Below are 12374 nucleotides of genomic sequence, written 5' to 3' on the forward strand. Positions count from 1 at the left end.
GAGGGTTGCAGGTAGGAGGGAAGTTATGGGGGGGAAAAAGCCATTGTAATCCAAAAGCTGTACTTTGGAAATTTGTATTTATTAAATAAAAGTTAAAAAAATTAGGTAATGTTTTCAAGTCATTTACTAGATTAAAAATGAATGTTTTCAGAACACAATATTCTTTTCTGGGAATGGAGTATTGTATAGTTGTCAAAAAAGGATTTCAGACCGGCACCATGGCTCACTTGGCTAGTCCTCCACCTGCGGCGCCGGCACCCCGGGTTCTAGTCCCAGTTGGGGCGCCAGATTCTGTCCCAGTTGTTCCTCTTCCAGTCTAGCTCTCTGCTGTGGCCAGGGAGTGCAGTGGAGAATGGCCCAAGTCCTTGGGCCCTGCACCCGCATAGGAGACCAGGAGGAAGCACCTGGCTCCTGGCTCGGATTGGCGCAGCGCACTGGCCGCAGCGGCCATTTGGGGAGTGAACCAATGGAAGGAAGACCTTTCTCTCTGTCTCTCTCTCTCACTGTCTAACTCTGCCTGTCAAAAAAAAAAAAAAAGGTTTCAGAGAGTTCACTCTGTGCATTGCATGCTGAAGCCGGGCACCACTGGGATCTGTGTGAATTCTACCATGGAAACCGTTTCCTGTAGCCTCTGCACATCCTCTTTGGATGCCAGGCTTTTCTCTGTGAGCATCGCACAGGGCATCCTTTCTCAGTACAGCAAGCGGAAGCTGACCTGACCTGGCATTTCGGCTCTTCTTGGTCCACTTTTGAAGACTCTCTCAAGTGGGCACAGAATGGGTTGGGGTGGGTGGGTACCAATGCTAGTGGCACTGTCCATAGCCCAGATTTTTGTGGTATCTTCCATCTCCTGGTGTTGAGGTGAGGACACTGGGCAGTTTCAGATGATCCCAACTCTGGGAAACTAAGGAAGTAGCCACATAGATCTCAGAGTGCAGGTGGCCAGAGGTCTGAGGACGCAAGCAGAGCAGAGGAGATGTCCGTATCCTACTGAGAGATTATGTTGTAGCCGATACTGGAACACTGGTTTTCTTCATGTTATAATTTTTTTAAAAGCCCTGAAATAGAAGCATTTTTTTCTCTTGACCTTCAATGTCCATTTCCTGTTGGAACATTTTTTATTTAAAAGCTCTTCTTTTCTTTGGAACCCATTTTGCCCTTGTCATAACAGGAGCCTTGGGGCTGCTGTGTGGTGTAGTGCCTGTGGCGCAGGCATCCCATATTGGTGCCAACTCCTGTCCCAGCTGCTCCTCTTCCGATCCAGCTCTCTGCTGTGGCCTGAGAAAGCAGTAGAAGATGGCACCGCGCTGATCCAATGGCAGCAGCCAGGTACTTATCCTGGTCTCCCATGGGATGCAGGGCCCAAGCACTTGGGCCATCCTCCACTGCACTCCCTGGCCACAGCAGAGAGCTGGCCTGGAAGAGGGGCAACCGGGACAGAATCCAGCGCCCCAACCGGGACTAGAACCCGGTGTGCCGGTGCCGCAAGGTGGAGGATTAGCCTGTTGAGCCACAGCGCCGGCCGAGTTGTAGCTTCTGTGTCTGCAGATGGGGAAGCTGACTAAATGGCAAGGCTGCCATGGGAAATCCCATTTTCCTGACTGTAAGGTCATACTCTGTACTGAAAGGGAGGGATGCTTGGGAAATAGGAACGTGAGCTGCTAGGGCCTGAGTGTGCTCCAGAGAAGCTTCCAGAGCACATGTGAAGAGACTAATGCTGAGGCGCTTCCATTCCAGGTCACAAATGATACTATGTGTGACTTACTCCTTACAGTCAGTTCTTCTTTTTTTTTAAGATTTATTTTATTCATTTGAAAGACAGAGTTATAGAGAGAAGTAGAGTTAAAGAGAGAGGTCTTCCATCTGATGGTTCACTCCACAGATGGCCACAACGGCCGGAGCTGCACCAATCTGAAGCCAGGAGCCAGGAGCCTCTTCCTGGTCTTCCACGCAGGTGCAGGGGCCCAAGGACTTGGGCCATCTTCTACTGCTTTCCCAGGCCACAGCAGAGAGCTGGATTGTAAGTGGAGCAACTGGGACTAGAACCAGCGGCCATATGGAATGCCCGTGCTTCAGGCCAGGGCGTTAACCTGCTGCGCCACAGCGCCGGCCCCTACTGCCAGTTCTTAACTCTGACCCTCACATAATCCCTTTTAATAAGAAATGATTCCTCCAGTATTATTGCTTTTTTAAAAAAAAAAAATTTAATCTGCTTGAAAGGCAGAGTGACAGAAAGAGTGACCACCATCTACTTGGCGGTCACTTCCCAAATGACTGCAACAGCCAGGGCTGGGCTAGGCCAAAGCCTGGAAACAGGAACTTTATCTAGGACTCTCATGTGAGTGGCAGGGGCCCAAGCACTTGGGCTGTCCTCTTTTTTGGCTGCTGTCTCAAGTGCATTAGCAGGAAGCTAAGCCAGAGGCAGAGGAGCTGGCACACAAACTGGCACTCCAGTATAGGATGCGGGCACCTCAAATGGAGGCTTACCCTCATTGTGCCATAATGTTCACCCCTTGCTGATTGTTTTGAGCTGTGGCTGACATCTGACTTGTGTGCTAGCGACTGGTGTTAGGTTAGCAAGCAGTTCAGAACATTCCTATCAGTAATTCTTTTGCCTGGTTTCTATATTAAATCACTGGTAGAAATACTTTTGCAAAGTCTGTCTGGGTTCTCAAAAGTTACCCACTTTCTCTGAGAAATAGAAACATTTGGACAGATTCTTGAAGTTCTCTATAGCAGAATTTAGTGTGTTTTGAATTATTTAGTGGGCTGAATGCCAATGAAAGCGTTGTACTCTCCAGAAATGTTTGCACAGAGCGAATCTTACGTTCGTTTTCTGTATCCTAGGAAATCAAGTGGAAATTCTTCTTCAAGTCTGGGAGAAATGGTATCAGGGACATTTCGAGCAACTCCCACATCGACCGGTGAGGGTCTGTTACATTCCTTTCAATAGGATACATTCCTTCCTTAATATTTGAGTATGCATGCAAGCATTTTTGCTAATTTGGAAATGAGTTAAAGGCTTCCTTTACAAAGGTTCCTTTATTTCAAATTTCATTGCTCATTTCCTTCTTGTGGTAATTTGGTTTGATTTAAAGGTGAATAATAGCACTAGAAATTCAGATCTTTATAATTTTGAAAAATCTTATCTGCTCCCCAGAGGCCATAACTATCCATTGTATGAATTAGTCTGTGACAAGTTCGTTCTTCTACCCAAGAACCCAGCAGATTTTGAGATGATGAGGGCCACTAAGAAAGGGGAAAAACATTGTAGACTCAAGAAAATGCTCTATTTCAGTCTCCATGTGAAACTTTGAAAGTGTTAGTACAATGTGGGTGATGGAGACTTGGTGGGTTGAGGCTGGGAATGAGGTGGGGCTCAAGTGAGGTGATTTCTATTTTGACAGCAGACATCCCTGCCCTGGAATTAACAGTAATGAGGAGATGGTAGTATCTTCAGAAAATATGGACATATTCATGCAGGGATTTTCTTCCTCCACCTTCCCTGACCTCTCTGTAGGCTAATTTCATTCTTGCTCATAGTTGATGCTGCATTAGGGTAGCCCTCATATTAGCAATTCAGAATAGCAAGTCCAAAGGTCTCTGTGTATTGAAATTGGTTTTAGAACAGTTGTGAGGATCTGGATCCTTATTCATATGAATTTCTCCTGAACTCTAACACTCTGAGCCAATCTAGCTCCCTGGGTTGCTTCCTCCAACCCCCAATAAACTGAGCGTGCTCAGATAGCCACAAAAGCACTTTCATCAGACACTGAGTATATTTTGCTTTACTCCCATTGTAGGACATTGCAGCTTATTATTACTATAAACTGGAAAGAACAGAAGTAACTGATTATAAATTTATTTGAAATATAAAAGCAACATAGTAAGAAAACATGTGTCCATTTCCTAGAAAATGGGCAAAAGCAACAAAAAAAGAATGCCTATTTATCATAGGGTCACCAAAGTTACACACCCCAAAATAGTCATTTTAGCCCACTTGTTACTATGCTGCTTTTTATCAATTTTTATCTGTTCAACTTGTTCCCAGCCACACTGGGTGCTATGTTCTGCATGGAAAGAAGCCCATGGTTAACGGCTGGCCCAGAACCTCCAATGTCATTGTGAACTACTTTCCATCACCCCCTCCCCATGTGAAATCGGGACGTATGTTCATGTGTGCTTCAAAATCAGCACATCCAGAATGAAATAATAGAGACAGTGTCTGCAGAGTGGGTGATGGGGAAGTCAGCAAGATAATTACAGGGACAAATACATGCCTGCATCCATCTTTTAAGGTCATGTACTGTCACTTTCAGAGATGACATATTTTGATATGGCTCTCATTGTTGTCTTTTAGCAAAACAGAAGCAAAAAGTGGTAAGTTGTGTTTCCTTTTTAAATCTGTTAAGGTTTTATATATACGTGCCTGCGGTGCTCCATTTCAGTGACCCCAGTGGCTATGACATAAGGGATGCGCCTGCTTGGGGAACCCATGGTCATCACTGTCATTCACAGGGCGTTGGGAGTGTTGTGGCTGTGGAGGAGGGATGCTCAGCCTCAGCTTGTCCATGTGTTGAATCCTCTTTTTCAGACGGAGCACATTCCTCCTTATGATGTTGTGCCGTCGATGCGTCCTGTGGTGTTAGTGGGGCCGTCACTGAAAGGTTATGAGGTACAAATATCATCTGTTTCCCGTCAGTTCTTGGTTGAGAATCTTGGAGACAGGCACGGGGGTGCTTGCTGTTCCAGGGTCTGGTCACATTTAGGTACTGGTGGAAGCCAGCTCTCAGTATGGGAAGGTGGGTGGGACAATGTGGAGTTATGTGACCCTGTGCCCTTTCTTTCCTTCTCATCTTTTATGCATTACACTGTTTAGAAATATCTCCCCCAAATCATCGATACTGGAAAATTCTGATCAAATATTTGCTCACCATTAAATTCAAAGAAGAGGACTTTTCTCAACCATTCCTGTTATTATTAGAAATAATAGAATATGAACAGCACAAGGGAACATAGAAGCAATCTTCTTGCAAACCTAGACCCTCACAGCACCAACAGATCTCATCCTAATGGGTGCCCAAAACAATGGCAAATGTGTCTGCTTATTTATTTTACAGGGCATTTAGATACAAAACCACCAAAAACGTTGGTGAATTTTGGAGAATTAAATAATATCATGTAGCAAGGAAAAGAGTAAAGACTTAGATGTATGATGTTTCAGATGTTGCCATTTTGACCTTGCGCTAGTGTGATTAAAACAGGTGGACACTAAATCCGAAGTGGGCAGCCTCCAGGACACAGTTCCCACTGAGCTAATAAGCACTCAGTACACTTTGTTGAATGAATTAACAAATCTCCTTGGGGGCAGATCTAAGTATATTCTCTCCCTCCCCCCTGTCTTTCTCTCTCTCTCGCTCTCTCTCTCTTTCTCTGAGTTGGAAATATCAGAGAGAAGAGCAGAAGAGTAGTGTACAAAAGTCCAGCCCTGGGCATAGAGGACTCAGGAAAAGGTCAGATGATCTCAGCACTGGCTGTGGGGTTTCTAGGTGTTCCTCACTGGAGGCCAACACAACTCAGGTGCACCAAGGATGGCCAGCACCTGTGCACAAAGCCAGCCTGCAGTCTCCTGGTGGCAGTCCCCTCCCCTAATGTGGGAAGAGGTTGCAGGTTTGTCTTGGGTCTACTGAGCACTCTTGGTTCATTCCTCAGCACCCTTGGTTCTTGGAGAAGAACCAAGAGGATAAAATCAGCAGGTGGGTGTGGTTAAGTGTGAGAAGCTCCTTCCAGGACAGCTTTCCTATAGGAGGTTGTGCTAAGGTCTCTGTTCAGTCCTAGTGCCCCAACCCCTTCAACTGCTCTCACTGCTGACTGCTCTCTCTCTGTTTGCCTCGTTCCTTCCCCACTCTGCAAAGGTAACAGACATGATGCAGAAAGCCCTCTTTGATTTCCTGAAGCACAGGTTTGATGGGAGGTGAGACATACAGATGTTTCTTGTATTTCTTTTTCCTTTTCCTTTGACCAAACATGTATGATAAATCAGTTTGTGGATCCATGTTTTCAGCAGCAATTGCAGAAGTTCTCAAATTAAGTTAGCTCTGTATTTTGGGAAAGAATGCCAGGAAAGGGTTCTGAAAATAGGAAGCATGGTATTGAATCTTCAAGAGGAAAATAACATGAAATGTGTTTGTCTTTATTTTTCTTAATTACCACTGAATTCATACCAAACTGTTTTTTATAAAAAAATTAAAATATGTAATATTTATGATGACTATGGTGGCTCACTGGTCAAGCTGGGCAATATCATTTGGGAATTGTGGGTGTGTGTGTGTGTGTGTGTGTGTGGCCTATGAAGGTATAAAGTACTGAATTGCCTCAGAAGAAGATAAGAATTGTTTTCATCATAAGCCTCCCAAAGTGACTGTTCTTAGAGGAAATAATACCTATTAGGATGTTTAGCTCTGGTTTATTTTCTTAGAAATGATCTTGTAATTCTTGTAATCGTATTGGTCTATTTTGTATGTTTCCTACCATGACCTATCATTAGTATAGCTCAGCTTTGAATCATCAAGTAATTTTGTCATTTGAGTATTGCAAAAAATGTCTACAGAGAATTTCTGAGTTTTGGAAGAGACAAGAAAAAATTCCATATTAACTCAATACTAGGTACTAAGAGCTTTCATCATGCAGAATGTGCTCCATGTAAAAATCATACACAAAAAAAAATTTGGCACAAATGAGGAAAATTTAAATAGCCTATTTCAAGAAGTATGAGTAAATGTATGTAATTTGTCCCCTTAATGGGCTAAATAATAAAAAACTTACATATTTTGAAATAAATTTTAATAAGCCTAGTATTTTAAGAAAAAAGCAAATATGATAATACACAAAGTACAAATTATCTGTTTGTCAAAAGAAAAGCCTGTTGGATATTGTTTTAAAATATTCATTTATTGTAGGACTATATACGAAGAAAATAAACTAAGATTTAATTACAATAACTGAGATTTTAAGAAATTAATGTTTTTGGCCGGCGCCATGGCTCAATAGGCTAATCCTCCACCCGTGGCGCTGGCACACTGGGTTCTAGTCCCGGTCGGGACACTGGATTCTGTCCTGGTTGCTCCTCTTCCAGTCCAGCTCTCTGCTTTGGCCCGGGAGGGCAGTGGAGGATGGCCCAGGTTCTTGGGCCCTGCACCTGCATGGGAGACCAGGAGGAAGCACCTGGCTCCTGGCTTCGGATCGGAAAGAGGAAGACCTTTCTCTCTGTCTCCCTCTCTCTCCCTGTCTAACTCTGCCTGTCAAAAAAAAAAAAAAAAAAAGAAAGAAAGAAATTAATGTTTTCCTGCTATTATATGAATTTCTAAGTACATTAATGTAGGCCAGCCTACTTTAGTAGATGGACCCCAAAATGTGTTATTATATAAACACAGTGGATGCTTTTTTTAAAAAAATTATTTATTTATTTGAAAGTCAGAGTTATACAGAGGGAGGAGAGGCAGAGAGAGAAGTCTTCCATCCGCTGGTTCACTCCTCAGTTGGCTGCAACAGTCGGTGCTGCACCGATCCGAAGGCAGGAGCCAGGAGCTTCTTCCAGGTCTTGCACATGGGTGCAGGGGCCCAAGGACTTGGGCCATCTTCTACTGCTTTCCCAGGCCATAGCAAAGAGCTGGATCGGAAATGGAGCAGCTGGGACTCAAACTGGTGTCCATATGGGTTTACCCACTATGCCACAGCACTGGCCCCAGTGGATGCTTTTTTTATTCATATACCCATGTCAGATGGGTGATCCTGGCTGGGAGGAAGGATAAAGTAAGGGGAGGGGAAAACTGTAGAGAAAATTTGTCATTTTGAAGGCTTTTCCCGGGAGTGATCTCTCCGGTCAGCTGGTCCAGGCAAGGAGCATGAAGGACCTGGGGTAGCACACATGATTTCTCACATATCATTGGATAGAGCTTGGTTGTATGGCCATACCTAGTAGCAAAGAGGCTGAGAAATATGGTCTGGCTGTACGCCCAGAAGGAAGAAGAAATAGAGTTTGTTGAACCAGTTACACTCTCTTTCCTGCCAGTCATGTCGTGGGCATAAAGGCTTGATAAGAAAGTCATGTTTATCCCCTCCCACTGTTTTTAAAAGAAGACAGGCAGAGAGTGAAGTAGTTTCCGAGAAAACAAGTGAAAGGCACTGAATACTGAATTTGGAAGAAAAGGTAATCTTTCATTTTAAGCTTCCTTTTCCAACAGCCACAATCAGATAAACAACCTACTTCTGTTTGACAACTTTTGACTTTTGGGAATTCCTTGAAAGACACCACAGAGAAAGAGCTGCACTATGGCTTTTTAACTTAATAGCCTTGGTCTTGGTCCTGCCCCTTGATGTTCCGAGACCTGGGCCTCACCCTCATACAGCTCTGCGTGGATTGAATGCTGCCAGCATTCTGTTCTTCCTGAGCTGTGCTAGGAGTCACTTGGGTTTAACCTGTGATGCCTCCTACCCAAGACAGTGCTGAACAGTCCTTCCTCTGGCCCCACAGTAGCCCTCAGTGTGAACGAATTCTGTAACACTACCTAGGTTTGTGTTAGAGTGTTTTGGTCCCCACATAACACACCTATGAACAACAGTGGTATTAAAGTTTTGAAAAACAGGACTATGGAAAAGAAGAAATGATTTCAGATGATTTAGGAAAAAGAGTGACTTGATTATTGCTTTCAAGAACAAAGAATCTGATGTCTGCTTCAATCCTGAAGCCCATAAAGAGGAAATTCATTTCATTCTAACGGAGAATTATCTTGAATCAAGCAGAATTGTCTGCATCCATTATTGTATACACACTACCGAAATTGGCTTAGTAGGGATAGAATTAAAATGTCAATGCCAAGTGTTCATGCAGTCTGATGACATGGCAGAGACTCTGGAGGAAGAATCCAGCAGCAGCAGAAAGTAATACTGTAGCTGGAGACACTCAGCCCTGAAGAGGGCTTATGTACAGCACAGCTGGAGAAAGTAAAGATGGGGAGGGCGGGGAGGGACAGTGGACTTGCTTTCAAGAAATTGATAAGGAAGAAGTTTGCTGATAGCTTCACGTGGACTCTGACACGTCCTGTTTGGGAAATATCAGTGCATTTTGAGCCATAACAATCTGCTGTGTTGTTTTACCAGTTAATGAATGGAGAGAAAACTCTTTAACTGAAACCAGCCAAAAGAACAATTCCATAGAAGGCTTTAGCACAATAAACTGCATTAACAAGATGTTCTAAAGGGCACCTTTTCAGTGTCTCAATGGCTGTGAATGCAGTAATTTGGACAAATAGTAGGAAGTCCTACTATTTTTCAGAAACAGCAGAGAGAGATCATTGGTGAAAAGGCTTTCTTCTTCAATACTGCTTTGCAGATCTTGGTTACAAAATCATCCAAAATATTGGATTAAAATACAACATTTATCTGTAATAGAATCATAAACATGAGGGTTTTTTGACACTGTAGAAGTGATTTGACTCCTTTTAGAGCTAGTTATTATACAGTTTTATTGATGTTGCAATTGTGGGCCCTATTTGTAATACATGTAAGAAAAATGAAAAATATAATACTAAATAGTTCTTGAGGACCTTCTATGTATGTGAATACTACATATATATGTATACATCATATACAACATATATGATGATTTCTGAATCTAGACCATAAACTAGACCTACAAGTTGCTGCCATGGCGCCAGCTTGGCAAGGAAACAATGGGCATAGAGGTGTTCTCTTCATTTCATTCCGCAGCATTCATGGGGGATCATCCAGTCCAATGAAGTCTGTTTAGCTGATTGAATCTGGCCGTTGATAGGTTGAACAGCAAGCAGTCAAACCAGTTACAGTTGGTTGACCTATGTCAATCATTTCAAATCCCCCCCCCCAAAAAAAAATGGTACTTAGGATTTTTGATAACTATCAGATCAGCCTTATGGCATTTATGAGATACTATGTGACTTACATGATCATGACCAAAAATCTTAAATGAACACCATGTAACATATACAGATAGAATCTTAAGCTAAATGAAGCTTCTAGTCAAGGAACGTATAAACAAAATCAAAGGATTTGAGAAAGAATGTAAAAGAAAAGAAGCTAAGAATACAACTTAGAGCAACTCAGAGATAGTTATTTATTTGTAAAAATGAAATGGGAATGGTTGATGTTATCACAAAGCAGCCAAGTCATGTAAGGATGAAAGCAATCTGTAAATATAATCAAGTAGAAAAAGAACAACAGTGATTTCTGTCTCATAATCAATATCATTCTTCTATAATTTCCTCTAAGATTCTCTATTCAAATGCAGACTCATCAGTGGACACTCAAATGCTAGAGATAATTAATTGACCACTTTTATCCCAAATGTGAATATTTAAATCAGGTTTTGATTATAAATGACCCATCCTCACAGTGTATAGAAATTTCACAGAAAATGTGAGAGTTTTTGAGGATAATTTATAATAAGATGTCTTCAAATTATTTGCCTTGTATACATTGTACATGTGCCTGTAAACATAAGACACCAAGAAAAATTATTTAAGAAGGAACTTTTAGATATTACCTTGTTTGCTCCTAATGACAGTTCAATGAGATAGCTATGGCATATCTACTGTTGCCATTTTGTTGATTAAGATACAGAGACTCAAAAGATGGCATGACAGGCCCATGATCAAACAACCACCAAGAGGACTTTCATCCCAATTCTCCTAGCAAGGTGTTATTCTGTACTTTGGAACATAAGCAGAGAGTTAGATGGGAATAGGAGCAGCCAGGACTCAAACTGGCATCCATGTGGGATGCCGACACCGCAGGCAGAGGCTTAGCCTGCTGCACCACAGCATCAGCCATGTTCCCCATTTCATATGCATGTATTTTTTAATAGATAACTTGAATTAATCAATTAACTTTTATTTTTATTGGTACATAAAATAAAAACATCTTTTTTCCCACACCTTCTAATTTTTGGAACATAAGGAACATTCTTTTCTGTATTTTTTTTAACATTTTGGTTGTATTTGAAAATGGGGTCGTAAAAGCACTCAGAAAAATAAGTGTGTGCATCTCTGGATAATCTCTTCAAATTTTAAGAACCTAGAGTCACTATTTGGCTTGTATAGAACTAGAAAATTAGATTTTCACTTAAGCAGAATAGAATCTTCAGACTCTCCAAAAATCATTATTCTACAAAGTTGAATTTTGTCCCTAAGCCAACAGATTTGTCTCCAGTTACGTGTTTGGATTGCTGTGGAACATTTGTATGTTTTTACCCAGCAGTTCCATTCTCAAACAAGAAACCCAGAAATACAAAAATAAACACACAAAGCCTGTTCTGTAAAGAAAAAGAGCTGCCCGTAAGATTTCATGTTCAGAATTGCAGTGGTCAGCTGCATGGTGGAGATTTCATGTGGGGGTCCTGTGACCTCAGCCTGATCTACAGCCTCACCATCTCTCAGATGAGACCAAGTTGGACCACACACTCGTGCTTGATGCTGTCTGGAGATTCAGGGTTGTAAGAGAATTGAGGGTCACGTGACCAGGCCCTACCCTGGTGCTCAGGAGCTTCATTTAAACCTTCTTAGCCTATTAACAAACCAGTCGAACGTCCCCTCTTTGCCTCAGTTTCCTTCTTGGTAAAACAAAGTGATTGTTAACTCCAGTGTTTGCCTATGTCTTTTAGCAGTTGAACAACTTTTTACAATGAACTCTTATGTAAGCCTCAGTGTAGCAAACGGAAATGTAGAAATGCCTGCCTAGGCTCGTGGGTGGTGAAGCTGGAGACCTGCCATCTTGGCCTCCCGGTAATATGCAGAAAGCTCTCTGAGGTGTTTCTGCAGAGCACAGTTTGAAAATAGATCGGATAATTATCAGGGCCTAACAATTCTTAAAAAGTTTAAAAAATTAAAAATTCCCTGACAGCCAGCAGTTTATAAATACAATGACACAGGCAAGAATGCTTCGCTATAAAATGACAGCAGAGCTTCCGCATGGCGTGTTGCTTTGCAGAAGTGATTTCTAATAATCTGTGACAAAGCGTGTTTTAAATTCTCCCCAAGGCTTCAGGTCGCTAAAGCCAAATAAGGAGTCTCCTGACAGTGCCGAAAATGTCCCCAAACATGTATGAAGTGTGCAATTCAGCGATTGTTCATGATCTACCTTCTTCCCTGCTCCAGCCTCCAAGGGAGTTGGAGAATGGGGGAGAATGCGTGCACTAACAGTGTAAAAGAAAAGGGTTCTGCTTTCCTTCTGGTATCTCTTCCAAGCTGTGAAGGAAAGAATGGCCCGTGGTGGCTCTAACTGGCTGGCAGAGGCAAATTTTGAATTCTACAGGTAGATACTAATTGCAAGTTGAGCAATCC

The 12374-nt window shown here is 42.4% G+C and overlaps 1 protein-coding gene across 10 annotated transcripts in view; it reads left to right on the plus strand.

Moving 5' to 3' along the window:
- CACNB4 (calcium voltage-gated channel auxiliary subunit beta 4) overlaps positions 1–12374 on the plus strand; it is a 290150-nt gene that overhangs the window by 249527 nt on the left and 28249 nt on the right. For 6 of the 10 annotated variants that reach the window (XM_051848622.3, XM_051848623.3, XM_051848624.3 and 3 more), the window contains 4 exons: positions 2848–2924; positions 4361–4380; positions 4595–4675; positions 5916–5974. In XM_051848622.3, the coding sequence (XP_051704582.1) occupies positions 2848–2924; positions 4361–4380; positions 4595–4675; positions 5916–5974 (237 nt within the window). The remainder of the gene's footprint in view (positions 1–2847; positions 2925–4360; positions 4381–4594; positions 4676–5915; positions 5975–12374) is intronic. The other 4 variants (XM_070070929.2, XM_089328314.1, XM_089328315.1 and 1 more) reach the window with 2 other exon arrangements.

This window comes from Oryctolagus cuniculus, chromosome 3 (assembly GCF_051225735.1).
Source record: "Oryctolagus cuniculus isolate XC-2025 breed Fujian yellow rabbit chromosome 3, ASM5122573v1, whole genome shotgun sequence".
In the NCBI taxonomy this organism is placed as follows: Eukaryota; Metazoa; Chordata; class Mammalia; order Lagomorpha; family Leporidae; genus Oryctolagus; species Oryctolagus cuniculus.